Genomic DNA, 27,814 nt, shown 5'->3' on the forward strand with positions numbered 1-27,814 from the left:
TGGCTGAACTGGGGCAATCTATTTTTGTCACCACTTTGTGCGACTGTGTTACCCTTGTGATTTCTAGCCAGGTCATTCCAAGTCAGCTGCCTTGGCTGTGGCTGTCAGTGGAAGCTCCTCTGTCCGCCCGCCCAGACCTGCCCAGGGTTGGCTCCTGGGCAAGGGGGATGAGAGAATGAGCCTGTGGCTATTCTGGTAGCTGTGAGTTATAGAGGTGTCACGTGAAGCAGAGAGCCCAGAAATGCATGTCAAATCGAACCAGTGACTAATCACGGTATTTTGGTTGTCTTATTGCCTACCGGAGAGAGATTTATGGGCTTAGAAAATGCTGCCGTAATAATCCCTGGGCACTGATTTGATCTTCAGCTGAGGCTTCCCAAGACACTGTGGAAAGAGAACAAAAAGGGGGCTCCTGTCCTAGGGGTGACGAGGTCTAAACTGGCTGGAGCTTGCAATACAAACAAGAGGAGAAAAGCCACCACTCCCTTCTCATCTGTGTCTGCTCAGAGCCACGTGCTGACAGCCGGAGAGGATCAATTTGATCTGCCTGTGGAGCAAGAAGGGTCGGGGGCCACAGCTGAGCAGACACGAAGGGCCATTTATTGGGATTGTCATCTAGCTCCCTCATCTGTCACCTGATGGCCAGCCAAGAAAGTGCTCAGCACAACCACGGACTCTTCATCCTTGCACAAGTTGTGGAGGCGAGAACAGTAAGCATCCTACAGCTGTTATGACATTCAGCTGTTTTTTCTATAAAGGAATGCATTGAATTCACTACAAATCTACTAACTGTCCCTCTATGCCAGGCAAGAGACTGAGTTTTTTGTTTTGTTTTTGGTTTTGGGTTTTTTTATTTGATTGGGCTTTTCTCTAACAGCTGGAGGTCTGCTGGGCATTCAAGCAATGGCTGTTGAGTAAGGCAGCTGCTTCAATATCTAATTGCATTTTAGCTCTAATAACTCAACGGGAAAGCATTGCATTTTCTACCATGAGCTACTTCCTGTCCTACTGTAAAGCACACTGCACCGCCGTGCTTGCCCAGTACCAGAGCCTGAGATCGGAGGGATTTCTGTGCGATATTTTGCTGAAAGTCAAAGAAAACGAGTTCCCTGCACACAAGTCCTTGTTGGCATGCTCCAGCGACTACTTCCGAGCCATGTTCAAAAGCTATACCCAAGAGTCTAAAGCCAGTGTCATTCATCTGCAAGTTGTCTCACCTACTGGTCTCCAGCACATCCTGGATTTCATTTACACATCCTTGCTGCCCCTTTCCTTTGAAAGCCTGGAGGACACTTTGGAAGCTGCAAGCTACTTGCAAGTGACGGATGCTATCAGTTTGTGCAATCAGTACTTAATCAACAATCTTGCCTTGGAAAACTGCTGCTTCTCTGCCAATGTGGCCAGGAAGTTCTATCTGCCAGACGCCTTAGCAGCAACAGAAAAATACATTATCAATAATGTCTGGAAACTGCTGGACTTGGATTTGTCAGGACTTCTTGAGCTGAACTTCAAGTCTTTACTAGCAGTGATTCAATCACCAGATCTCCCCATGGTGAAAGAAAGCCGCCTGTTGAATCTTGTGCTGCTGTGGCTGAAGCAGGATAAATCCAGGCTGGATCATGCAAGCAGCCTTTTAGAGCACATAAGATATGGTCTCATCCCAGTGGAAGAGCTGAGAAAAACCTACACACAGTCAGAAGTGTCCCTCTCAGCAGGTATTAAGTGCTTGATCATTAAAGCAATAAATTATCACACATCTGTATTCAAACAGCCTGTCCTGCAGGATAAGTCCACTGCGCTGAGGAACCAGAAAACTCGGATCATTCTGTTGGGGGGAGGGACAGCAAGTGAGGGGCTTGTCACTGACGTGGTGGCCTTTGATGTTTACAATCACAAGTGGCGAACTCTCACACAGCTGCAAGACAGGGTGCAGAACCACAGTGTGTGCGTGGTGGGGAACTTCCTCTATGTCTTGGGTGGGGAAATAGAAAATAGTTCCCTGGGTGATGCTAGAACTGAAAAGATCTTATTGGTTACGAACAAAGTCCATCGTTATGATCCAAGATTTAACACGTGGACCCAAATCACAGGCATGCTGGAAAAGAGATGCCAGTTTTCTTGTTGTGTCTTAGGCAAGGACATCTTTGCCATTGGTGGAAGGGGTGAAGATGGATCTCTGCATTCGTCTGTGGAAGTCTATGATATCAGCAGGGACAGGTGGACGAAGGTCAGGGAATTGCCATGCAAGATACATGGCCATGCCAGTGCTATTTGCAAGAACACTATATACATCTCTGGGGGCAAGTACTCAGCCCCAGCCAGCACAAGCAATGATGTATATTCTCTGAGCTCACTTGAAGGGCAGTGGATGAAACGAGCCCCAATGAGCATTGCTCGGTTTGGGCATCAGATGGCAACAATCAGGGAATCCATATTCACCTTTTTAGGATTATATGAACCATTCTCTGAAATAGAAAGGTATGACCCTGACCAAAACCAATGGACCCGGTTAAGACCACTGGTCTATGATCGATTTTCCTATGGCCTGGCAGTGGTAGAGGAAACGGCTCTTCTTATTGGGGGAAAGAAATGGCAAAACTCGCTGGAAGTCTCCACGCAAGACGTGGTTGGCTACGACATTGACAATGATGGCTGGGAGGAGATCTGCAAAGCCCCTCTGCCTTGGTGTGGGCTGCAGTGTGCCGTGCTCCAGCTCTCTGAGATGGCTGACGAGTGGGACAGTGACAGCCAGCAAAAGAAGCTGCCCAGCTGCTGAACTCATAACACTGAGGAACATCCATCCCAGGAGATGAGCAAGTGGAGCGGTCCTGGAGAAGAAAACTGCAGTGGCACTGAATGGGAGAAAGTAGAATTTTACTTGGATGAGCCAAATGCTCGGTGAAAACAGGCAAGAAAATCTGGCTCCAGCACAGAGAACACTGCTAGGATTTATAGAGCCAGAAGCTGATCTCACTGAGCAGGGATGTAGCGAGCAGCATATTTAGAAGCAATCAGTGAGAATCATAATCCTTGACTTTTGAAGAGTAATACCTAGATAGAAATTAGTAGGTGTTGCAAGTCATATTTTAAATATATTAAAAAATATAATCCAACTTTTCTGTTTTCTTAATCAGAGGTAATTTTCCCAGTTGGTAAAGTGCTATTGAGTTTTTATGCTATGGCTAAGCAAAATGAAAGTGAGCTGTATAAAGACTAGAAAATTGATGCCTACAAGAATTAGTAGTCAAGGAAAAGGTATTATTTGATATGCTACATAGTAGGCAAGAATGTCTTCGCTAACCAGCAGGAAATTACCAGACAGAAAGCATGGATTTTTTGCTATGTGGACTCAGTTACAGCCATAAGTTAAAACAGTGTTTGTTTGATAGAAGCCATTTCTCTCTCAGTGGCCTTTGTTGTAGAATGCTTTCCAGATGCTTATTTTGTGTCATTTTAAAGAGGTAATCTACTGGTACTGTACCTTTCATTTGTACCCAAACCCTATGTTAGTTTAGATGGCCAGAGCTGAATAAGTATACTTATTATCAGACTGTGAGAAGCTTGTCACAAGAGTAACAAGCTGTAACTAATGCCTTGACACTTTACCTGGGTAACGAACAGTGTTTTATCACACCTGCTCATAATGGTAAAATTGTCCATAGCTGTTGAACTGGTACATGGGAGAATCCTGCAGTAAAAAATGTTTACTTTCATCAAACAGTAAAAAGGGGAGGGAGGTAACTGAAGGTTTTCAGAAGTCTTTATTCACTGTCTGCCTACATATGAATCAGCAGTAGCCCTTTTTGGCCATGCTGGCAGAGTTCGAACTCGGATTACAGAGGTACATAAAGGTACGTGGAGCTGTGAAATGCAGGTAAAATGGTCAGATACCACAAAATGGAGTAAATTGAATATTGAGTCATAAACGTTCATTTAAAAGCTAAATTTATTGTACTTCATTTTACAGTGTTCCCTTTCTAGGCTGAGAGTTAATACAATAAAAATATATATATAGAAGAACATTTAATACTCTTAAAAGAAGGCAGCACAATGAAGAGGACACATGTTCTTTGTCACTAGACTAGCTTAAAAAACTGTAATGTTTAATTTTCACCTTTAAAGCAATCAAGCTAACTTTACTAATGTAAAGTGCAGGCAGAATGGCTGTTGCATAGCAACAGATCTAAGTCTTCTGAACTGCCTTGGTTTTGACAAGGAATCAACTACACAATGTGCATATACATCCATCAGATATAAAGAGTTTTTCATATGAATATATTTACTTTTGGTCCAGTAAAACAATAGCAAGAGGATCTAAATGCTTGGAACAATAGCACAATCCATTTCAAGTCAAGCATTTTTTAAGAGAAATTTACAAAAACCTCACAAATTTAATATACAAGTCAGTACCCATGCAGTAAATAAATGTCCAGTTTATACAAACAATATTCTTCTAATAGTACAAATTTTACACTGAATCCAGAACTCTATACAAATGTTAATACATGATTTGTCAGCCATATAGACTTGGATATAGGATTACTGAAAATGGGCTACAGAAAGGCCACTCTTCTGTACAGTTGTGCAAAATCTGCAGAACATTTGCAATCCAAATGCAATAACAAGATAGGAAAAGAAAAAGGGGGAGAAGGAGGAAAAGAAAGAAAAAGAGAAAAGGGGAGAGAGAGAAAAAGAGGAGAGAAGGAGAGGAATAAAATAAATAAAGAAAGAAGGAGAGAGAAGATAAATCTGTCCATTCTTTCCTTCATCCCTTCATGGATATAACTGCCAGGAAATAACAGAGCTCATAAAGTTTAAAGTACATTCACTGAGCTGTACAGGCAATAGTCTAAAGTTGGTTAAGAGTACAACTCGTTGTAAAAAGTATAAAGGAGGCTTTTCCTTTGCACATGAGCATTATTAGATCATGTCATGAGTCCTAGCTTATGCAGCAAAATACCGAAGAGCAGCAGAAATATTTTATCATGCTCTGATGACTTTTCAAAAACAAGCCCATAAAAAGTAAATATGTGACTTAAGAGTTCCCTCCTACTTTTATTCCAGGCTCTAAGGAGCCATTTCCACTCATATTCACTAGGCTGTCTCCAGCAGATCTCAAATCTCATGGAAGTTTAAAACATTTTAATTGGCTTGTGAACTCAGCAGAACCCAGAGACATCCCTTCCCCTTCAAAGGCAAACCAGAGGCTTTTTCACTCCTCAGTTATTTTTCAGGTTCTATGCTCAGCTCTGCTCTCATGATACATCTTCCCTGCATACAATACAGCCAAATTTCACAGCTCAGAAAACACATAGGAAACTACTTGAAAAATCCTATTCACTTCTTTTCTATAGTGGGAATCTTCAAAGCGTCTCAGATTTGGAGCATTTCATTGGGAACCTTTTCCACTGTTGCTTTTCTGGGCAAAAGAAACGCTGCTACCAAGGATGTTCAAAGGCTACATTTTCCCTTTTGCAAAATCTGCACATTATACTGACACCTTCAGTGCAAAAGCATCATCAATCACAGTACCTGGACTAATTTTTTCTTTTTAAATCAACCTAATGTGATCAAGAGACAACACACAATTTTGTTTTAATTATAATACAAACTATCATCCCTTTGCACTGATGGTAAATCTCAGCAACAGGCTTTAAAAAAGCACAAGGAAATAAGACCTAACCTTTTGATATTTAAATTCACATTAGTCCTTTTCTCTTTGCTGATTTTCACCCTTTTTTGTGCTAGACAAAACTGAAACATATACACTGCATTACACTTTTTCCCTGTTGTTTAAGAAAACTCCTAGAGTTTCTCATTAAATATAAAAATTGGTTTTCTCCCACCACCAAAATAGTACCTGCACTCCAAAAATGCAATGCAATACTGGAATTATATAATATAAAATATCATTGTAAAATGACCAATAACAAAAGCTTTAGCACGTGGAACTTCCTGTATGAAGGCCACAGTCTTCCAAAAATGCTTTTAAATCCTTTTCTTTAATAGCTAAAGATCATGTTTGTTAATTCACAGAAAGTAAACACAAGCTGAGCGTTGGTAGCATATAAAATATACAAATCTTCATTAAAGAAGTGGAATTGTTGACCATTGAAGGTTTACTTCACACAGCTGAGTAACATTAAAATATAATTTACTAGAGCTCTCACATATGGATATAAAAACTACTTTATGCACTTCAGTAAAGGGCTGGAGTGTAGCAAATGGACAAAAAGAGAGACCTTTATACATGCGTTTCTATATAAGAGTGAGTGTGTGCTAAGGAGGCTATAAGGGCATCAACCTCAGATGAGCCATTAACAGAGTCCCTCGGGGTGTTGCTTTGATAGATGTCCGTAAAGAGATCGAGGTACATTTCTTTCCATTCTTGAAAGTCTCTAGATGTCAAAGCTGGATTATCCAGAACTTTATCTATAATGGCTACTTCTCCTTCCCTGGCCTGTGAGAGAAGAGGAAAAAGTAGAGAGTTAACACAAGTGATGAGTCACTGAAAATATCAATCACATGGGTGGAAGGAGAGAATGGAGGGGTGCAAACTCAAGACACAGAGCCCCTAAAAGGACAAGGACTATGAGTTATATGACTGCTCACAAACAGGACACCCTTTCTACAGGGTATCACACCTTACCTTGTGAGGCCAGGGCTTCCGTCGCCTTTTCCAGCATCCTCAGAAACAGTCCCTATTCCCCCTCCTTGCCCCTTGTCCAGCCCAAGAAAAAGCAAACTCTGTACTGTTTACTATTACCTGCTTGCATTTCTCCAGGTGGGTTTCACATAACACAGTGCCATCTGTTTGCTCTTGATCAGCATCAGAAATACTGTGTGGGATGCAGACACATGGCCCCTCTGCCTGCCAGCACACCTAAGCCTTTTTACCAGGCTTCTCATGGGGGCATCTGAGAGCTACATTGCAAAGGCTTGTGCAAGGAATCCCGTGTTAATGACAACTCATCTCCACTAAAGATCTAGTGTATGTGATGGTGTGGCTGACTGCAACTGCCTGCTACCACTGCAGATGCAAAGAGAAGGCAGAAAAAGGTAAAATATAGCATATCTGTTGGTACCTCCTTATGCATCATTGAGGCAGGGGATGTGACTGTATCATGATCACTCTCTGGTGATTACTTTATAAGAGAGTTGACAGGTAGCAAGTATGGATCAGAGTAAGCCTCAGATATACCCGTGGCCATTTCCAGTTGTTGAAAATGGTGGAAGCTGGATGCCACAGACAAAAGCCTTGGAAGCAGAGTTAACACATGTTTCCAGCAGTACTCCTCTGCGCAGGAATGTTATGGTCACCAGCAATCTCCCCTCTAACCTCCCTGCCACCCAGGTTTCACACTCCGCATTTCTGACTCATATCTTCCACGTCCATACTATGTTAAATCTTTGTGGAGAGCGTGGTAAGGGGAAATATTAAGCCCACGTTGATGGGACAGATCAGAAGCAGTATGTAGAAAAGTATTTTTCATGCTTTGCAAATAGCAGCTATTTAACACTACCTGCCAGAATACTCATTTTCAGAAACGGAGGAGCAAGCTGACAATGACCAGTGGAAATGAAATCATCTCTGCTTGAACTACCATAACCTGCTTCTCACAGGTTGTGTCTGGTCCCAAACCCCTGCACTGCCATCCATATAGCTTATACTCAGTGGCAGGAGAATGGATTTGTTTTATCACAGGGAGAGAGTAGAGGGGTCTTTCATTAAGGGCTTAGAAGATGGGACAAGAGCTAGAAGCAGTTTGGAGGGCTGTCTCAGGCTACTTTTATGTAGGATAAAATTCAAGGAGAGTTCAGAACACCAGCTCCAACAGGCCAGTGCAACTGCCTGCATTCAGAAAGGAGAAATCAAAGGCACTGATAAAAAGAATAACTGATTAGGTAACAGCAGGAGCTACTGGTAGATATGACTACCTGCAGTATGGCAGAGGTGGAGCTCTGGGCTATAATGGAGCTAGAAACTCATCATGAGTTACCATGATGTCATTGCAAAACAAGAATGTGCCACTCTACATTGTTGTTCTACACAAGACACAGTAATTATCTGTCTTTGGCCATTGTTGCCTTGTGTTTTCAATTATTGGTGTCATGTACTTAAGAATGAGTTGTGCAAATCATGGTATAAACAAGAATGGCAACAGGTTTAGAAAATATGGCTCATGGACAGAGAATGAACAAATTGTGTTTGCTTGGTCCAAAAGAAAGAAGTTCCAGAGAAGCACAAAACCAGGCATCCACAAGGTCAAGAGGTTACGCTGGTTTTGGACTTCCCTTTCATTTGCAGGAAGCCATTGGTGTAATGTATCTCAGGTACCAATAAATACCAACAAGACAGACAATTCAGCATGGCAGCAAGCTGCTGATGCTGAACCAGAGCTTTTGTATGAGTGAGCCTGCCAGGGTGCAAAAGCACAGCCACAGTGTGAACCTCCTGCCACCCCGACGTGTCTGAGAGTATTGTGATTTTGTTTCAGTCTCTCAGGCTTCTAGAAGTCATGTGGAAAGCCTCTGCATCTTGACTTTTTCTGCCAGCCTCCAATCCTGCAAAGACTCACATACCCAGATAATAGTGCAAGGTGCCTTCAAATGAGATGATTTTCAATGAGATGATATAATACAGTACAGAAAGTTAAGCATGCGTAAGATTATTTTCAGAATGGGGGCCCCACAGCATGAAAATAATATTGCTTAAATGCTTCTCTAGGTGATGGAAAACTAAATTAATTAATGTTGATAAAGCCCTCTTTGATGAAAGCTGTTACAAAATGCACTGTACAATTATCTGGTGACTTAAAACATGTTAATTTAATATAGTTAACATGGTCCCTGGGGAAATCCAGCATATTGTTTGCTGAAATCTCTATCAGGACAGAATTGAATGCTGTAACAAACAAAGGAATCTGACAAGGAGGTTAAATGAGTTGTGGTACATTTAAAATAACCATAAAAATTTTCATATCTATCATTACCACTATTTATTTAATCAATTTTAATGATTAAATACAATGATTCTACCAGCTTATACAGAAAGCAAGCACACAGTTTTGTCCTGGAACAAGCTCATCAAATAGAAAATAATCGAGTCTTGCAAGAGATACTGCTCCTTTCCAAAAGGCTGGCTTTGCTTAACTTTAGACTTCGGCAATTACAGGGTGAGTGTATTTTGGTAAATGAAAATATTCAGGGACAAAAACAGGATTAAGGTCTTCTCCAACAATTTGGTATCAAATTCTGTTAAACTAGCTAGAGGAGAAGCTGACTGAGATTTAACCTGTGCAGAAATAAAAACTGATCCCCTCACTTCGACTGTTCTCCCAGGAATATTTTTCTCTGCTTTTTAAGCAGTGCTCCCCTGTGTCTCCCTTGTTTCTCACACCAGGTTCAGCCTGGACTCCAGCTGCACACAATAATCTCTGCTTACAATACAGCCCAATCCAACCCTGGGGTAGGATTTTTCCTCCCTCTTTTATCTCACCTTTAAAGTGCTTTTCAGAATTCGCAGCTGGTGCAGTTTTTCATTGACTACTGGATCGCTACATCTCTTTACAAAAGATTTCTTATATTCCAGCTTAGTGGAAATCCGGTGTTCTCCTAAAGGAGACAGGCTGGCCTGCTCCAAGGCTCTGTACAAATCTTGCAAGGAGTCTGCTGTTTTTTCCTCTATAGTTTCAACTGTAATGAGACAAAGGGAAAAACAAAAAAGGAGGAAAAAATAGAGAAAGGAACAAGGCATCATTAATGTGATTATATGAAGACCTATCAACCTTCACAAAACGTTTAACAGGTTTAACTAGACCATAAGGAGAATATTTAACACCTCCTAAGTTCCAGAAAAAAGTACTGTGACTGCTCCTTCTTGCTATTGCCTTCAGAGGAAAGGGATAAATAATTTCAAGAATGTAAAATCTTGACCCAGGGAGAATGAGGGGAAAAAAGAGAAACAGTGCAAGGTGTGGTAATATTGGAGTGACTTACTGCCAGAAATAAGGTCTCTGGTATTGCAGTTAAATAGTGTTGGCGACTTCATTATTACAAGAAAAGGAAGCCCTGGAAGCATCCTGCTAAGGAAGCTATCAGGGATCAGATCTTGTCCCGAAAATGACAATAATGGCACTCAAGATTATGCTTGTGAAGGCGGCCTTGGAATGACACGTAATTTTCCTTTCTAGAAAAGTCCACTTATTTTGGATACTCTATAGTGTTGTTCAATAGTCAGTACTGTTGTCACTTGTGGTGGTTTTTAACTCTGCTATTACCTGAAGGTTCGGCAGCAGACTAGAGACTGGATATGATTGCACGTTCATGACCTGGCAGCATGGCAAACCAAATCAGAGCTGTTTGCACCATAGTTTGGTTTTTAAAAATGAACAATGTATTTACTATACAAAATATGCAAAAATATATAAATGTAAGAAATACTTATTTATTGTAGGTTTAAAAATATTTTTTCTAACTAGTACTGGAAGGATTTTAAAGGAAAAATAAAAAAGAAATGCTTTGCTTCTCTAAAAGCAAAACAAAGCAAAAGCTGGGGATGAAGTGTTACTCTGATATGAGCATCTGAAATGTTCATCAAAAGCTCACATCAAATCACTTCAGCTTCTCATACACTGTTTCCCCTAGAGGAAACTGTTTGATAATTCCATACAAACTTTGCAAGTGCCAGGATTAGCAGAGTGGTGACTAGGAGAAGCCAGGGCAGCCTTGGGGAGCAACCAGCCAGTGGGACAGGTAGCTCTGTCCCTGCTGCCCCTTGCATGCTGACACAAGTGCTCATGTAACAGATACTGCCAGTCCATGGCCTTCTGGTTGTTTCCAGAGCCCTTGGGATCCTCTCACCCAGTCTTGGCTTTCACATTGGTGTACATCTTTCTGGTTCAAGGTGCCTGTGTCCTCAGGATGCTTTCATGAAAGCTCTTGTAGGAAGGTTGTTTGATTTTAGCATTAGTTTTACCCTGTGACTGACCCTGCACCGAGACACAGTCATTTCCACTGGTTGAAAGTTTAGCACATACTGAAGTATGTTTAAGTAAAGAACTTCAGTATCCTCAGGTGATTAGAGGTTTTTTTATCGATCACCAAAAGAGAAAACAATTCGTGTTTAGAAGCAACATTTCTAGCCCACCAGGAGTTACCTGAGGCAACATCCCATTCGAGCCCATAATATGCAGTATGGCATAGTATACTATACCTCAGGCTCAGCAAGAAGTCCAGAAACCCAAATCTCCTCACCCCATCACAAGAAGTGTTTGCATTTGTATAGATCTTTATATAATCCAAGAATTGTGTGATCAGCAACTGATCTAGCTGTATCTCTCATCAGTTTATTAATTTGGCAGTTGTTTTTAAAGAACTCATTTTAATTTTTTTTTTAAAAGAGATATAGAAGAGATATAGAAGAAAAAAAGTTGGAGAATTTTTATTGATGGAAGTGTTGTGGGCTTGTACAGATCTCCCTAAATTCTCCCATTGTGTGCTACCCTGTGGGCAAGCTGTGTTCATCACTGTCAGTGGTGGTCAGGACTGAAAGGAAAAGAGAAATTATATGCATTTCTCTTTCTTGTCAATTTCTTTCTTATTAAACCATCTAATGTCTAAAGGGCAAAACATTCAGTAGCTGAATACTCAAAGAGTGGTTAAAATCTCCTGTGGTCTTGATTTTTATGCTTTTTTAAAAAGTCCACGCAGCACTGGATCTGAAGTTTGGGATCTCTATCAGTTCATATCGCTGAACACTGATGTGATTTGCTAAAGGGCAATGGAATAAAACCCTTCTCAGGGAGTATTTTACATCTGTTGCTCTCTCTCTCATCTTTTGTTATGCAAGGCAAAAGATCTTTCCTCAGGTGCCTCTTCCCCAGCAACATTGCAAAGGTTGTACACTCAGGGGGTTAGTACAGGGATGGCTTGCTGAAGAAGCAAGCCAGCACTCTGACTCCATGCTATCTGCATTCACTTTGCTAGAGTGATATAGAGCCTGGAGTGGCAACCAGCCACCACATCCAGGCTTGCCATCAAAAACCCATGGCTTCCTAAAAAGGAAAAGGAAGGAAAAAGCTCTGCACCAAGGCGAAGGACAGCATTTGAGTTCATCCCTAAGGTTCAGTCCTGGATGACAAGTGCCTTTAATAAATCTGGATAGCAACATGTCCCCTGTGGGTCTAAACTCCTTGCTGGGGGGCTTGTCCTGCCCTCCCTCCCCACGCTGCTAGCCTGGGGATCTGCACGGCTGGTGCTCCTCAGGGCTCACCTCCTGGGGCAGGCAGCCACCACTCAACATGGCCTCAGAGGGACTGTGTACAGCGGACTTGTAACCTCGTCCCAGATGAGAACAGCTCTGAAACTGCACAGGAAGAGGTACAGGACTGTGAGGGCAGGACACAAGCTGAGTTAGGCAGCAGAACAGTGACAGAGGGTCTTTGGAATGCATCAGAACATCCACTCAGCTGGGGCTGCCACCCCAGACCCTGTCACTGCCTGAGTCATGTAGCTATGAGCGGCAAGTCAAAAAGGGAATGGGATTTGCTAAAAAGGAGGGAAGAAAAACAGCAGATGCCCTAAATTCCTTGCTGCTGCTGAGGCTGGGGAAGCTTTAAAGAGGGCAAGACATTGCCTTGTTCCACCCAAGGTGAGGGAGAGGGCAGTGGGCATCACGCAAAACACATCCCAAGCCCTTAATATTTTCCAGATAAACACTGAAGGTGGTGGTGCTGCTGCTCTCAATGGCTCTCAGTAGGCGGGAATGAGATTACAAGCACATCTCCCCTCCCTCAGCCTTCTGCTAGAGCCTTTGATTGATTTCCTGTAGGTGTTGGTGAAACCCTTGGCACCATAAAGCATCTGATGTATTCTGCTAGATATAGGGCTGAGCTTAAAACATGTTTTCTTTTTTTAAATTGGTGGGTTTGTATGCAAGCCATGCTATTACAGCAGGGCTGTCTCGTTAAGGAAGAATAAGGCCTCTGTTAATGGCTCGTTTAAGCAGAAAATGTGGCCTGATAGGATTTGCAGATGACCTCAGAACAGCAGCCAATGCAGCAGTTGTTTTTCACCCTCACTTGGCTGCTGAGTCACAAGTTGCATCTTTCCTGTTCCTCAGAATACACTGCTGGGTTGCTCTTTCCACACACTGCTGAAAAGAAAGGTCTCTTCTCTGAAGCAGTAATTTTGTCCCCAGTGCCACCCAAACCTGAACAACTCTAACTCTGGAGCAGAAATAAAGCTGCACAAACTCTGCAACACACAGGATCTAAATTCAGAACCATATCTCCCAAATGCAAGAATACACTGGCACTACACTTGGTAACAATGAAGCTCCTGCTGTCTTCAAGTAAATGCAAAGACATTTGCATTAAATTCAGCAGATAAAGAATACATGTAAATGTCATTATATTCCATTATTCTGCTTTCCATAGGCGAAGTTTCTGAACTTTTTGCACTTTGCCCTCACTTCTTAGAATGCAGTAAATATTTGTATCTACTTTTACATTTTCTCAGGAGAGAGAGATGGAGATTATGGCTGAGTTGGTGAAACTCTGACGAGGAATGGTTTGGGTTCTTGGCATTCAGGAAAAACTGGTGGGATTTCTTACAGTGCGTTGTCACTTGTTGTTGAAAAGAGCATGAACTGAGCTCTGTGATGTACTAAGTGTTACCACCTCCTGGCTCCATTTTTCCATTATTTCCCTCTTATAAACCAAGATCTTAAGAGCAACAAATAAGAGCACCAGACACTTGACAGAAAAGGGACCAGAGAGAAACAGTTAACATTGGTATTTACATGGATCAAGGCATGGCTGCTCTGTATAAAATTATGATTCAGGAAGATGGTACTGCATTAGAACCATGGAGAAGGTCACCACTGCAACCCAGCTGGCCAACACATTGCTCTCTGGACTTAGAGAATCTCTAGGCACACAATTCTCATAAATCTGCTCTCTATATATGGAATAACCTCTAGCAATTTTCAGAGGCGGTCCCTGTGCTCCTGTGATTCACTTTCCCTGTAAAAGCTCAAGCCACCAAAATCTGGCATGGTTTTCCTCTTTCAGTGAGGCACCAGAGGAGCCAGCGATTTTGCCTGGGGCTATGAGTGCACAGAACTGCCCATGCAAGGATAGTGCCATGCAGTTAATCACAAATTTTGTCACCCACTCTGCTGACCAGGTCATATTATTCAAGGATCAGAGCTTTCCATTGGGGGCCCTTTGGACTTTGCTGGTGCCTCCAGATACCTCCCAGGCTCCATCCTGTTGCCTTTAGACTTCTCACCCTGACTGGTGGACACCACTGCCACCCTGATGGCATTCTCCATTTTCCTGCCATCCTCTTTTCTGCTTGATACCTTTACAGCTTAGTGACGCACTTTCCTTCACAGCTCCTCTCACGCACGCCCACTCCTCTCCTCACAATTAGCCCTGCATTTGAACAAAAGTACCACCCTCGGCAAATCCCCAGAAAGCCAAGCTGCTGCGAAGTCTGTGACAGGGAGTGAACAAGGCATAGTCAGACTGAAATCCCCATGCTCCACTGAAATTTAAACACCCACTTTCACTCCTTTCAGTGAGTTCACTCTGTCTGGCAAACAAACCAGCTAAGCTCAGCTTTCCCAGATCTTAGAGAGGCAATTTTGTTAGAATATCTAAAGAATCACTAATTACATTAATTAACAGCTACCATGTTATTTCCCCCCCTTCAGATCCCAAAGATTTCTTTCCAGTTTGAGAGCTACACCTTTATGCTTCACCTTTCGTGCACGGGAGATATCTACATGAAGTGTCCCAGAGACTTTCTGCAAGTGGCAGTAAATGTTCCACCAACGCAAAGAGCATTTCAGGCCTCTGGGAAATGGTCTCAAACTAGATAAACCACTGTGCTGGAATATCTATGTTTTTCTTTTTTTCTTTGCCTTCTTTACCTCGATGTGCCTGTGTTGGGAACAGAGAAGCTGGTCTGCCACAAGTTAACTAATATTTGATATAATCCAACAAAGCATTTTGTAATCTTCCTACGCCATAGAATGTCGTCTCTGCCATAGAATGTCGTCTCTGCCATGTCTAGCAAAAGGGTCCATGAAAACTTGCCTGGTTTTACTGGTAGGTCGGTACAGCAGCAGACACGTCTGCTGACACTTTGGGAAGGGGGGAGCCTCCTGTGACAAGCTTTCCATCCCAAACCCAGGATGTGCCTGAGGGGGGAGGGCAGGAGATGTAGCATGGTCACAGGATGTAACAGCCTGGCTGGGCTTGTAAGCCCCAGGGTACAGTTAGGAGAGAGACAGAAGGAATCTCCCTACATTTAAGGTGAAAGAGTAGAAGGATGGAAGGACAGTGGATGTGGCTTTTAGCTGTGTTGCAGGTAAGGGGAGAAAAGAAATCCTCCAAAGAAGTAGTTGTTGGTTTCTCAGTGCAAGGCTCAAATCCATGTGTGCTGCTGTTCAGGTTAATCTTTAAGAGTCCAAACTGTGCAAGAGGGAGACATACCCAAATGCTTATAAAGCAAGGATCCAGGAATTAGTCATTTTTTACACTATTTGGATGGCTGGTTGGCAGACCGAGCTAGGTATTTCCCTTCCCCCACCAACTACAAGCTAAAAGGAACAAAATGGTGAAATCAATGAAGGGCTTACAAGGAGGTGGTGTCTCCACAGCTCTGTGATGTGTATGAGGTCACCCCTGCACAGGTATGGAGGGAGCCACAGTGACATAGGAACTCAGCTCCTGGTAGGAAAATGTTACCAGCCACATCCCTAATTACTGGGAAAAGGAAGAAGCACCACTGTGTTTAAGCTTGACGTGGTACATCAGGCAGGAGGTGCAACAAAATGCAGGTCTTCATGGAAACAGCTGCTAATCATCTGCTCTGGGTAATATAGAGCAGATTTCCCTGTTAAAGTACAAATAGCAACCTGTGCCATCTACCGAGCCACATTAAAATCAAGGCCTGATTGAACATGTGATTATGCCTGGGCACATATATATGTATGTCTATACATACACACGCGTATATTAATGCTTTCCACAAGTGAAGGAAAGTTTAAGCAAGCTGAATTAAAGCTGGGGGCTTCTTGTGCAGTGCTTGGTCTTTGCAATCCTTCTCTCAGGTATTGCTTCCCTTTGCCTGCCCTTTTCTGATTCGTATAGTCCTCCATCCTTTCTGGCCCTGTGCAGGATTTTTCCCAAAGTCTTGAGTCAAAGAAGGTAGGAGTGGTGTTTAAAAACAAGGTTTGATCCATGCATTTGGTGAAATATTAGTGGTTAGAGGAACATTAAATTTTGTATTTATTATTTTGTATTTATTTAACACATGTATTAAATCTGCATTTTATACTATCCTTTCCTCTAAAGGGGAAGTATTTTTGGATTACCAGGATAGCTGGTTTCTATTCTCTCCTATTACATAAACCTGCAGGCAAAAAAAGATATTCCCTAGGGATGGTGTTTACTGAAAGCATCAACACAACAGAGCCCTGCAACACGCTGGAGTTTTCTACCCAAAGATATGAGGCTGCTTCTTCTCTCACATGCATGAGCATAGATTGATTTCTTGAAATAAAGTGAACTGTGCAGGCAAGTGGAAAACTCATCTCCCACAGGACAGATGTCTGAGGGTATTTTCCACTATAACCAGGTTCAATCAGAAGCAGTTAGGTACCATAACCACTTTTAAAAGATCCAGCCCTAGCTTCTCGAAGGCCTGGCAGATGCTGAACCTTTGCTCTGGCACCAATGGTCTAATTCTTTTTGTGAACTATTTATGGCACTAGCAGTCTTCCTTTTGGATCAGTAGATCCCAGTGAATCTCTCTTCCACTGAAGTCACTCTTCTGGTGATGTCTGAAGGACAAGCTGCCTACACCTTGTCACAGCCTTGTGAGCCCCCATTGCCCTGCAGGCTGCAGTGTGAGCTGGCAGGCTGAAGCACGTTCAACCTCCACCCTTCATGCTGGTCTTGCTGTAAGTCTCATACTCAGCCACTTCTCTTCAGCTTTCCACGCCACTGGAATTGTTTATTAAAACCAGCTGACACTAAACTCAGCATTAGGAAAAATCCTCCATGTCTCTCCCTTGCAGACCTGCATTGTTGAGCTGGCAGTAACATTTAGCCATTTTCAGCATCCACTTAGCAATGAAGTACAGGCTAATGGGTTAATATGTTATTGAGAAGGGAAAACACAGGGAATAATTAGCTCATTCTGTTTGTGCTCCCTCTTGACAGCTCTTACACACCTCAAACGAGCATCAGGAGTAGCTCCCTCTTGGCTCCCAGCCCTGCTGTTTCATGGGGTTATATTGGTGTGCTGTGATTTCAGAGAGGGCATAAGAATGAAGTAACTCCAAAACTTCCCAAAGTAACAGGGAATTCTGATCAATGGCAGAACTTTTTGGCAGTAGTGTTATAATTGCATCTATTTTGGTTTTGGACATGGTACTCTACTCATTAGGTTGCCTACAAAGGCACCAGTTTAACCTTTATTTGCTGACCTGATTTTAGTGACTCTTTGGGAGAACTTTACACAACAAAATAGGATATCCTGACATTTTTCTGTGCCACACATTGATGTAAGTGCTGTTTAACTTTACAACAAGCTACCAATGCTGAAGTGAAATAAACAGATCAATTACATTTTGATGGTACACTCCCCCCCCCCCCTCAGGCCCTGCCGTTCAGAAACAATGAAAAACTTGTATTTATGAGGTAAGCCAAGAGCTGGAGCAAACTGGGTAAACTGCCATACATCTGGGGATGCTGTGACTTTTAAGCAGGATGAGGAGGTCCCTAAGAATAAAATCTCACAAGCAATATAGGGAAGCAGTTACTCCTTTGGGAAAACGTTTTGATTGTGGTTTTTTTTTTTTTTTCACAAACCTAAACTGTTACAGCACTTGAAGTTGTGAAAGGTTAAATGACAAACGATACGGACCCAGCAACATTACTCACCAGTCAGAATCAAGCCACAGTCATGCTCAACAGCAATGCCTGTCGAGGTTTATGGGACTGATACCTGAAAGTAAGCCTGAATGGAAGGGGTAACAACCACCTAGAAAATGAACTCTGCTTCAGGCTACATCTGAAGTTGCTAATTTGTATGAAAATGTAGAACCACGAGTGAAGTTTTCAAAAACACTTGCATCACTTAGGAATTGCAATCCTACTTTCAATATGAAAGAAACATGGAGAATTAGTGTGGGGCACATGGGTGGGGGGCAGATTGATTTAATTGCCGTCTCAGTTACCTCTGTAACACACTGAGGTCTGCTGGGGAAGCATCTCCGGAGGCATTTCGGAAAGGGGCCTGAAATACTTCCCAAAATGCTATCCCAGAAGATATCATATTTATTCAGATATTCAGATTTATTATTGAATATATAATTGCACATGTTATGATAGCTGCACTGACGAGATTCCAGCCTAATTAATCTGCACCCTGATTTACATGTTATTTTTGTAGGGTACGACACTGCCAAATATTAAGCACTCCCTGTCAGCTGCTGAATGCCCATCACACCACCATGGTCTGTAAGCACTGCAGAGAGTTCAAAGTTTTTCAGAGCAGAAGCTCTGTGACGAGAAAAATGCAATAATACTTTGTGGCTTCTCTAGACATTATTCACGTCATCAGATGTCACTTGTGTCACTTGTGAACACGTAGGGCACCTCAACGTAAAGCGCTCTCTCAAAACCGGCGCGAGAGTGGTCACAGCAGAAAGCTTCGTTCCCCATCCATTGGGCAGAATGTGTGCGCCACAAAAGAAACAAGAGAAAGGAAATGAACATCAGCCCTGACAGATAATGGTTACGCAAATGCAAGACTGAAAATTTGCTGGCTTATTTCCTTTATTAAGCCCAAAATAACACCTTTAAAAAATCCTGACTTCATGAATAGATCAAATGCTTTCATTAAAGAAACATTTACTGCCATTTTCTATACTTTATTTTAAGGCATACAGAAAAATATTTAACAAATGTGTATGCAATTAAATGCTGGGGACTGCTAATTACAGCCCTTCTGAATGCCTCTGCAAAACAAAGATACTCAATACAATACGTTAGAAAGGGTGGGGAAAAGAAAGAGAGGAAGCTGAAGACAATCTAATACGCATTAGCGCAGATATATGCTGGCCTTTGGCTACGAGCAGCAAATAAGCCATCAGTGTAACCCCAAATGGCAGCCAAAGGACATTTTAGAATCACATCTTTGCTTCTGCTTCTCTAATTCATTTCCAAAACATTTCACCTCTAACTAATTATGGACTTTAATGACAGAATGTAAAGGACTGGCTGGGGTTGCAGGCCATTCAAACAAGGCTTTAATGACGTATCCTTCAGGTTGCAAAATCCTTATATACTTAGCAGTGATTTATCATCCCTGGCAGAGGCAGGTACTTCAAAGGCAACCTTATATAAAAAATAAATTCTGCCTTTGCCAAGCATTGGAAAGAGCACTAAATTAAATTTTAAAATCAATTCCTACAGACAAGAGAGTCATAAAAACTCAGTGGGTTTGTCTATCTGGCCAACAGGCAAAAATTTATGACAGTACAGTTTTGTAATCAATAATAGCAATACAGTGTATGCTTCTGATTAGAAAAAATTAAAGATGCCAAAACAACATTGCTAAATATTTAGGCTGATTTGTGACAGTCCCATTGAGCAGAAACATAAAACATGCATTTTGATGAATTTCCAACTAGTTTATGTCATACTATGCTTTTTATTTTTTCAAAAAAGAATATTAAAACTATTATAAGCTTTGTCACCTGCTATAAGGCAGAATGAAGTAATTTTATTCACTGCACATTTCCTGTTTGTGAGGCAAAAAAGCATAATTTACTTCTTTATAAAAGGGAAATATATATAACTATATATATATATAATTTTATTGGTATTAACATAATGCAATACCATACATTGAGCAAACAGAAAGAAAACATTTCAAAATACATTTTTTAAAAGTATCTCCCCGTAAGATAGTATGAAATATCAAGTAATTAGCATTAACATTATTACAATACACCCTTAGCCAAATATATTAAGGAAAATTCACATTCTAACCACAGAGATAGAGGCAAACATCAACCCATAGGGGACTCAGAACATAATGATAAATACAATATCTGAAGCTACTTCGAGTGACATCCAGACAAATACTGGCCCCAAAACAGCCCTCTGGAGTCTGGGTGTTATACAGAGAATACTTTGTGCCTGCTTGGCCAGGCAGCATCACTCACATGTTTAAGTCCTAGAAGATAAAGAGGAACTGAAGAGTTTAAGTGCAGAGTCTAATAAATCTCAGTGTGAGGTATCTTCTCCGTCATCATCCAAACGAGTGCCAGTGTACCCTCTGGTAATTCATTACAAACCATCAGATAAATGCAAGTCTCCAAAAGGTCTGTACATACCTCCACTTGACAGAATACACTTAGTTTAGCATGACACAGTAAGGTGACTTCCTTCACTAATGTGAAGCACGCTTAAATGACACGACTCTGTCTGGTTGGCCTGAATGGGTTCACTGGAGTTCAGTACAAGCAACAGGATTTTACAGTTACCATGGCTGAATCCCTCTTTAATTCCTTGAGGTGTGCAGAACAAAACTGAGTGACATCAAAGCCCTTCCCCTGCCAAGACCCTCTTCCCCTTCAGTTCTCCCGTGCGGGGGGCAGTATTTTCTGCAAATGTGCTCCATGTAGACTGGATCTGACTTTGTGCCTAGTCCCATTGTGGAAAGGGTGCATTCTTCAAAAGACTGGCCATGCCCTTTGACACCTTCCTGGAGGCCTCATATTCAGGCATGTGGTTGTCTATGCTTTAACAGGTCTGTTCTCTGTTATAAACATCAGTTATTCAGGAAGAACTGACTTTCTGAACGGAGGCCATTAGGTTTCTTGCAAGAGGCTGAAGTTGAATCTCCGTCGTGCCAATTCTCTAATGATAAGTTTATCAACCTTTGAGTCCAATCGGTTCAGTGCCAAGAGATGTGGATCCCATTTGACATGGAGAGGTGCTATCAACTCTCGCAGTGTATTAGCCTAATATGATAAAGCAGTGATACAATATGTTGAAAGATCTGTGATGTGCCATTATTTCCATATCATATTAGTAAATTAGAAATACTACCATGCAAACAAGAGCAAATAGCAAATCTGGCATACAGTAGCAGCACTACAGAGCCTTTCTAATCTGCATGCAGCTATGCTCATGAGGACAGAGACATGGCACTGTTCTGCTATTACACCTCACTCCATTAAAATATCCATCCCTGATGCAAAAGAGGTATTTAGGGCAGAAAGTTATATAATCACTTTTTGTAGATATGCTTTAAAAAAGAAAAAAGAAAATAACATAACAAAGACCAATTAAAAAAAACCCAAAACAAACAACCCACAAATAAAACAAGAGAACAATACATATCCTAACCAACTTGGGTTGGTTTTATCCATGTTGAAGACACATTAGCTCATTTGGAAGCACTGGGAAAGGGTCACTTGAATGAGGAGAATGGAAGCAAAGAATGTGCCCCAAATCCGCCAAATGTTCTACAAACACAGAAAAATATCCTGGTGGCAACTTATGCGTGAGCTATAAAAAGAGGTGGCACAACACAATCTGGCTCCTTTCGTTCTCCTAGCTGACAGTCCAGCGTTGTGAAACGTTGGGTGGAGGATAAGATACAGAGCTAGGAGATCATGTGATTTTGCAACCACACTGACATTACATACTTCCATAAGCTAGGGCTTGAGAACTCGAGAATCTTTGTGGACCTGTGTTAGCAAAGAAAAGAGAAAGAGAGAGGTGGAATAAACAGCATACAGCTAAGTTGTTTACTTAGAGTTTCTGTATGGATATGCAGTCTCTGCACACAGGCAATTTCAAAAGCCAGGCTGCTCTCAGTTCATTCTCTATTCTATTGTCTACCACACTAAATTGTAATACAAAAATGAAACTCCATGGATCTTGAAATCCATTGCCATTTTAGTTCCCAGATATGAAAAGATGAGGGATGTTTTGTTGTTATAAAAAAAACACTTTGGGAAAGAGTTCAACTGTGCATAATGTAAAGATGTACAAATTCAAACCAATTTAACTGGTGAGACTTGTTCAACCTTTGTTAAAAAGAAGTTTTTCCAAAAGGCAAGATGAAAAGGAAGGAAAATATGAAGCATTGCCATTTGTATACTTGAGCATATCACAAAAGGTCTAGCAAGCAGAAAAGAAATGTCTCAGTGACAGAAAGCACAAGGTAGAAAGAATCCCAGATGGAAACGTTGGTGCCATTTACTCCACCCACGGCAGCAATTGGAAAATGAGTTTCCAGAGAGGCAGAGGGTGAGCAATGCTATATGGAACTCAAAGCGAGTTCAGCCTCTCCTCTCTTGCTGAGATTTCCTGGGGCTCTGCACGTCAACAAGGAGAGGAAGAAGAAGAAGGGTGAGGAAAACAGTTTATATAACTAAATTCTAAGTACAGCAGTCAAGAGAAACTTCTACATAACCTATTGTTTAAAATAAAAAACATTTGATTCTACAACCAAAATGAAAAACACAAACCCAACCCCCAAAACCAAAATCCAGCCCCCCAAAAAAACAAAAGGCCAAACCAGCACATTTCAGGACTCATGGGACCGAGGAAAGGGAGACTTTGCAGAGTACAAAAGGGAATGTTTTTCACATTTCATCCTGTTTTATACAAAGAACAGTCATAGCATTGAAAATATGAGTCTTGGATTTGTTTGGAAAAAGGCACTAAGTGAAAGAGGATACTACTGCCTCACAGGTATGAATTTTGCAGCTTTAGGAGATCCTATCATCTCATGGCTGTTGTTCATATAACTTTATCTCTAAAAATTCAGAAAGTTTGGTTTCAAAGGTCAGGCTTTGGCAAAAGAAACTTCCCTTTTTGTGAAACAAGGTGGCTATGAAATAAAAGAAGATTACTAAGTTAAGGCAAGGGCATTACCTAGCAGATGTCTATACTCTTCTACATGCCCTGTTGAGGCTGGCTGGGACATGTCCTCTTAGTCTGTGGAAGAACTGTGCTGCCTTCAACAGATGGTGGGACAGAACTTGTTTTATATGCCTAAATTTTGCATGAGAAGAGTATTTCTGAAAAAAACTGCTAGTAAGACACTTTTGTAAAGACTATTTAGTAATATAGCTAAGGCCTGATGATACAGGCCTATCATCAAACATTGGTAATTTTTTGCTGTCCCAGTTTGAATTAGTCACTGTCCATGAACAACCTTTCATTAGGACCTCTTAAGATAAGTGGTAGCATACACTGTCCTATTTATCTGAAGGTGAATATAATTATCAAGCACTAGGGAGGCTTTTCCAAAGAGATCTTCGATATTACTTACTGATAGTAACTAAGAGTTTAGATATTCTGCTTTTTAGTAGCAAAATTATTTCTCCTTATCCTTATAAACCCAACATTTTCCTTCTGTATGACTAGCATTAGCAAAATGATTTATGTAAAAAATCTCCAGCATATGGTTTTGTTTCTAGATAAGGTGATTTTTTTTTTAATTTGTTTTAAAGGAGAACAAATACGAATAACAAAGAACGAGCAACGTGCTTTTGGATGAATACTTATTGACACTACAAGTTATGAAACTCACGAGACTTGCAAACATTTTGAAAAATAAACCGACTGCCATTCACATACAAAAATGAACACGACCCTGTGTTCACCCTGAATACAGTAAAGTGGAATTCTGCATTTATCAACCAAATCATGTTTGTATTATGAGAAGAGTTTTACAGCAAATGACTTCCCCAGAGTGGTCACAGAAACAAAAGTGCCTGCTGTAAATCTCTGCCTATTTCTTCAGCTGATGTGGTCATGGAAGATGTGAGGAATCTAATGTCTGAGCAAACCTGTAGCAGTGGGAGGTACTTTACCCATCTAAAGTGGTGAAGACAGAATGCATCAGGGCTGGGGCCAACCCACCAAGCAGGAGCAAAGGTAGCTTTCCAGGCCTTTCCAGGCATGCCACCAAGTGTCAAAAGTAAAGGGGAGGAGAAAGTCCTCACCTCAGAGAAATGTTTGACGGTCACAATCAGTAAGGTCTCAAAATGGCTCTCACATAAGAAGTCCTATATAAGCAAAGGGGCACAGAATATGATACAACTAATTCTTTTTCTCTTTGAGACCTATTTATCAATAATAACGGCACATCACCAGTCACTATTGAGAAGGCAACATGTTAAGGTTTTCACTTTGATGTGTTTTTTAATAAAATGCATAACATCTTACTGCTGCCATTTAAGAGTACACTTTCTTATGAATGTTCACATTATATATTTTGCCTAAACAGAGTACAAGGCATCTGGTATGTTTATGATAACTTTGCTTTTTAAAGAAGGGTTAGGTTGAAACTTTGGAAATAGGTACTTAGAAACGGAAATTTCAGGCTTCCCATCTAGAGTGGCAATCAGTAAAACGTTAACTGCCTTTTGAAGATCTATCCTTTCCTTCACTTGTATATTATTCTGTGTACATATTTCTACATCTGTCTATATATTCATGAGAGTAAAACTTTGACTGGAAACTCTTACCTATTATCTAGTTCAATAATGAAGCATATCTAGTTATGTATATTCCCCTACATGTAAATACTATCTGTGAGTAATCAGGCTCTGAACAAGAATGAACGCAAACAACAGTGGGAAAAAGAAAACCTTCCCCATGTATCACAAACTGCTACCTGGCTGCTTCTGTTAGAAGCCCATTGGCAGATACATCTTCTTCCTTACCAAGGAAATGGCTCAATGCTATTTGACACAGAGTTCTTGGGAGGAATGCTGGCAGATCTGCAAACTGTCAGTGGTGGGAAGCTCCTACCATTTCCAGGACTGCTCAGGTCTGGGACAGATGCCATGCAGAGATGAAAAGGAGCTGGTACAGAGGGTTTTGATGACACATTCAGTACAGCCCCCTGACACTATACTGCAAAGCAGCACTTCTTCCTGTAAGAAGCCCATTTGGTGTGGAAGCAGTAGCAGGAGTCACTCAGTACTCCTCTGGAGACTGAGTCACTGCACTAAAGGGCACTAAATCAAATGATGATAATACAGGAATATACTGTCTACAAATAGCAAGTTTCAGCTTTTCCAACATCACAGTATATGCTTTAGTGTCCCTCCTGTCCCCACTGAGGAACACCAAGAGCACAAATGTTATACGAGAAAGCATCACGGTGAGGATGGGGGACGGAGAGGACAGATGGTGGTGTCAGCCCACGCATAACCTCCAGCTTCTGCTCCTCTGCAAGTGCTGCACTCGGCCCCAGGAGAACAAGGCAGTGGGAATTACAGGGCTCTGATCGGCAGGCATTTTTCCTTCCACTTACCACAGGATTTCTACATTACAAATGTATCCTGGCTCTCCTATGCACTTCATGTAGTTGAATTTCTCATAGTTTTATACACATTCAGAGGGTGCAAGATGTAATCTGGACCTCAGTGTCCCACTGGGCAATTTATAAATTCTGAGAATGATATTAAAATTTCTGCATGTTGGCATTCTAATTGTTGGATTACATGGAGACAAGTTACATAAGTCTATAGGACAGGCCTCACCCAGGAGAACTCTGTCACATTCAAAGGAGAAGCACATAAAGCATCTATCTAATGGTGAGATTCCTTTCAATCCAGTTCTTAGTACTGCTCTCTGTCCTGCCAAGGGCAGCATAAAGGGTATCCAGAGACTCTAAGGAAATCCCTGTCATCACAATTGGTGATTCTTGTATGCAAGGGAATCCTGCTTTACAAAGTGTGTGTGGTGAATGAATGGCAACACCCTGTGATGCTGCAGGAAGGGCTACCTATAGGAACAGCCACCCTTTGAAACTGCCAGGTAAGAGTGCCCTTCCCTCACCCTAAGCCAAAGGATGCTTGTCCTGAGGGATTTCTGCTGTCTGGACCAGTCACGTACATGGACAAGGCTCCCCTGGGCAAGCTGTAGCATGACCCAGAGCTGTTCTGCAGTGGATATATTCCCAGCACTTTGCTACTCACTCCCCCTTCAGTTTGCGTAAGTACCTTTCATCAAAATATCATCACTAAACAAAGAAAATATTAGCATCTTTACAACCTGGAAAACACTGTCATGTAACTGATCTCTGTTCTCATCCCATGACAGCAACCTCCCTCCTATCGAGTGACTGCTCAAGCTGCTTAGTTGGCTGTGTCCTCTGCTATTTTCTTCAGTAGCTACACTGTCTTTTTTACTTTCCTCTGCTCTGCAGTCTTCTACATGAACAAGAATTACATTTCTCTTTTCATGCATCACCAACATTGAAACCAAACCTTTATTTTTTTCCCCTGTCAAACAGAAACATCTCATACCAAACAGTTCCCTTTAGTTCTCTACTTGTTAAAAATGGAGGTTTGGCTTCTATTTACAAATAAATACAGAAAGTAGCATAGATAAAGGGAAACAAAGTAAATAAGACTCATTTGCAACACTCCATATCAAAAAGCAGTACTGAAAAAGGCAGAGGAGGGCAGATAGGATTATTGGTGGTGCAAAGGGGTTTTCCTGCAAGGACTGTGTAGTCCAGGACCAATCAAGACTTTTTCTCCTCTATAAACAAGGGGGATGTAACAGAGGTCTGTATAATTATGAGCACATACTTGTAGAGAAAAGTTGATTATTGCCTCTTCGAGTAACAGAAACATCAGAAAGTTTGTGTGGCAAATTCAAAACTAACTAGAAGAGATGCTTGTCTCTTCAGCATTAAAATGTGCAACTACTTCTTGCCACATGATAGAGCTCAAAGTACACCTGAGTTCAAAATCGATAAAGCTACAAGCAAGGCACCTTTAACTCTCCCCTAGAAACATGGTTTTAGGCACAGTTTATGGCAGGCTAACTGGGTTAGCTGGAATGTGGGGCTCATGGCTCTTTAGGGCAATCATTTGTGCTTGCAGGCAATTTTTTAAAACTGAAATAACTCAGAGTCTGAGATCTGATACAGAACTACACAAATCAATGCTTTGGACAATCCTTACTAAGCCCACATCTGCTGTGCAGAATGGAAATATTAGGTTGCAAAATGCAGTAGCAAAATAACAAGCTCAGTGAATTTTTAATTTTGCAAGGATTTGTTGTTTTCAAAAGTAAATACCCCTCTTAAAGAAGGTGTGTATCTGATGGCAATAAGCTTACTAATTTTCCTGTATAATGCCAGGACATGCCATCAGTACAATCAGCTGTTTTGAAGAGGCTTTACAGCATTAGATTTGTCACTGATGCTTTTGTGATTTGCAGTGACTGAATATACATTCATCTTTCTCAATACTTTTTATTCCAGGAATATAGGTAAAGAGGTTATGGAGAAATTATCCTGCTACAGCAAAATGGAATTAGGCTGTAAATTTATCTTCATTTATGTAATGTTTTTCATAACTAGGGGAAAAGAAGAATGGAAAACAACATTGCTTCTGAAAAGTAGACCCAAAAAAATAACTTCAAAATACATGAAGATCATACTACCTTTTATAGTGCCCTCGATTTTATGTGATATCTTAAAGACTTTACTGTGGTTACAGAGTAACGATGAAGTTGAATGTGTATGATATAACACATCTATTCAACAACTCAATGGAAAAAGAAGAATTTCTCAATTTAAGTTTCTTACGAAAAGTGCATGGTCACCTTAAGCTGAAGGTTTTGTGAGAGAACGTTAATAGTTAATGACTTAAAAAAATCGTGGAGGCACCAAGGTGCTATGCTTAAGTCAAGCTTTGAGGCCAATAACAGACAAATTCTGCAAGGGTTGGGGC

General features: G+C 41.3%; 2 protein-coding genes across 7 annotated transcripts in view; one reads left to right on the forward strand and one right to left on the reverse strand.

Annotated features, from left to right (window-relative positions):
* Window positions 1-148: 148 nt before the first annotated feature.
* KLHL34 (kelch like family member 34) lies at window positions 149-3,385 on the forward strand. The gene has a single exon (XM_032680903.1). It carries the CDS (start codon window positions 989-991, stop codon window positions 2,774-2,776), a length of 1,788 nt encoding a protein of 595 aa, XP_032536794.1. The 5' UTR covers window positions 149-988; the 3' UTR covers window positions 2,777-3,385.
* A 543-nt stretch (window positions 3,386-3,928) lies between these two features.
* CNKSR2 (connector enhancer of kinase suppressor of Ras 2) overlaps window positions 3,929-27,814 on the reverse strand; it is a 207,560-nt gene continuing 183,674 nt past the window's right edge. For 3 of the 6 annotated variants that reach the window (XM_032680899.1, XM_032680898.1, XM_032680896.1), the window contains one exon: window positions 18,843-21,787. In XM_032680899.1, the coding sequence (XP_032536790.1) occupies window positions 21,738-21,787 (50 nt within the window). In that variant the 3' untranslated portion in view covers window positions 18,843-21,737. Of the gene's footprint in view, window positions 6,461-9,499; window positions 9,697-18,842; window positions 21,788-27,814 lie in introns of those variants that run through there. The other 3 variants (XM_032680902.1, XM_032680900.1, XM_032680897.1) reach the window with 2 other exon arrangements.

The sequence above is a fragment of the Chiroxiphia lanceolata genome, chromosome 2, assembly GCF_009829145.1.
Source record: "Chiroxiphia lanceolata isolate bChiLan1 chromosome 2, bChiLan1.pri, whole genome shotgun sequence".
Classification (NCBI taxonomy): Eukaryota; Metazoa; Chordata; class Aves; order Passeriformes; family Pipridae; genus Chiroxiphia; species Chiroxiphia lanceolata.

Bases quoted from the DNA above. Each gene is read 5' to 3' on its own strand.
- KLHL34 (XM_032680903.1), top strand. From the start codon at position 989: ATGAGCTACTTCCTGTCCTACTGTAAAGCACACTGCACCGCCGTGCTT.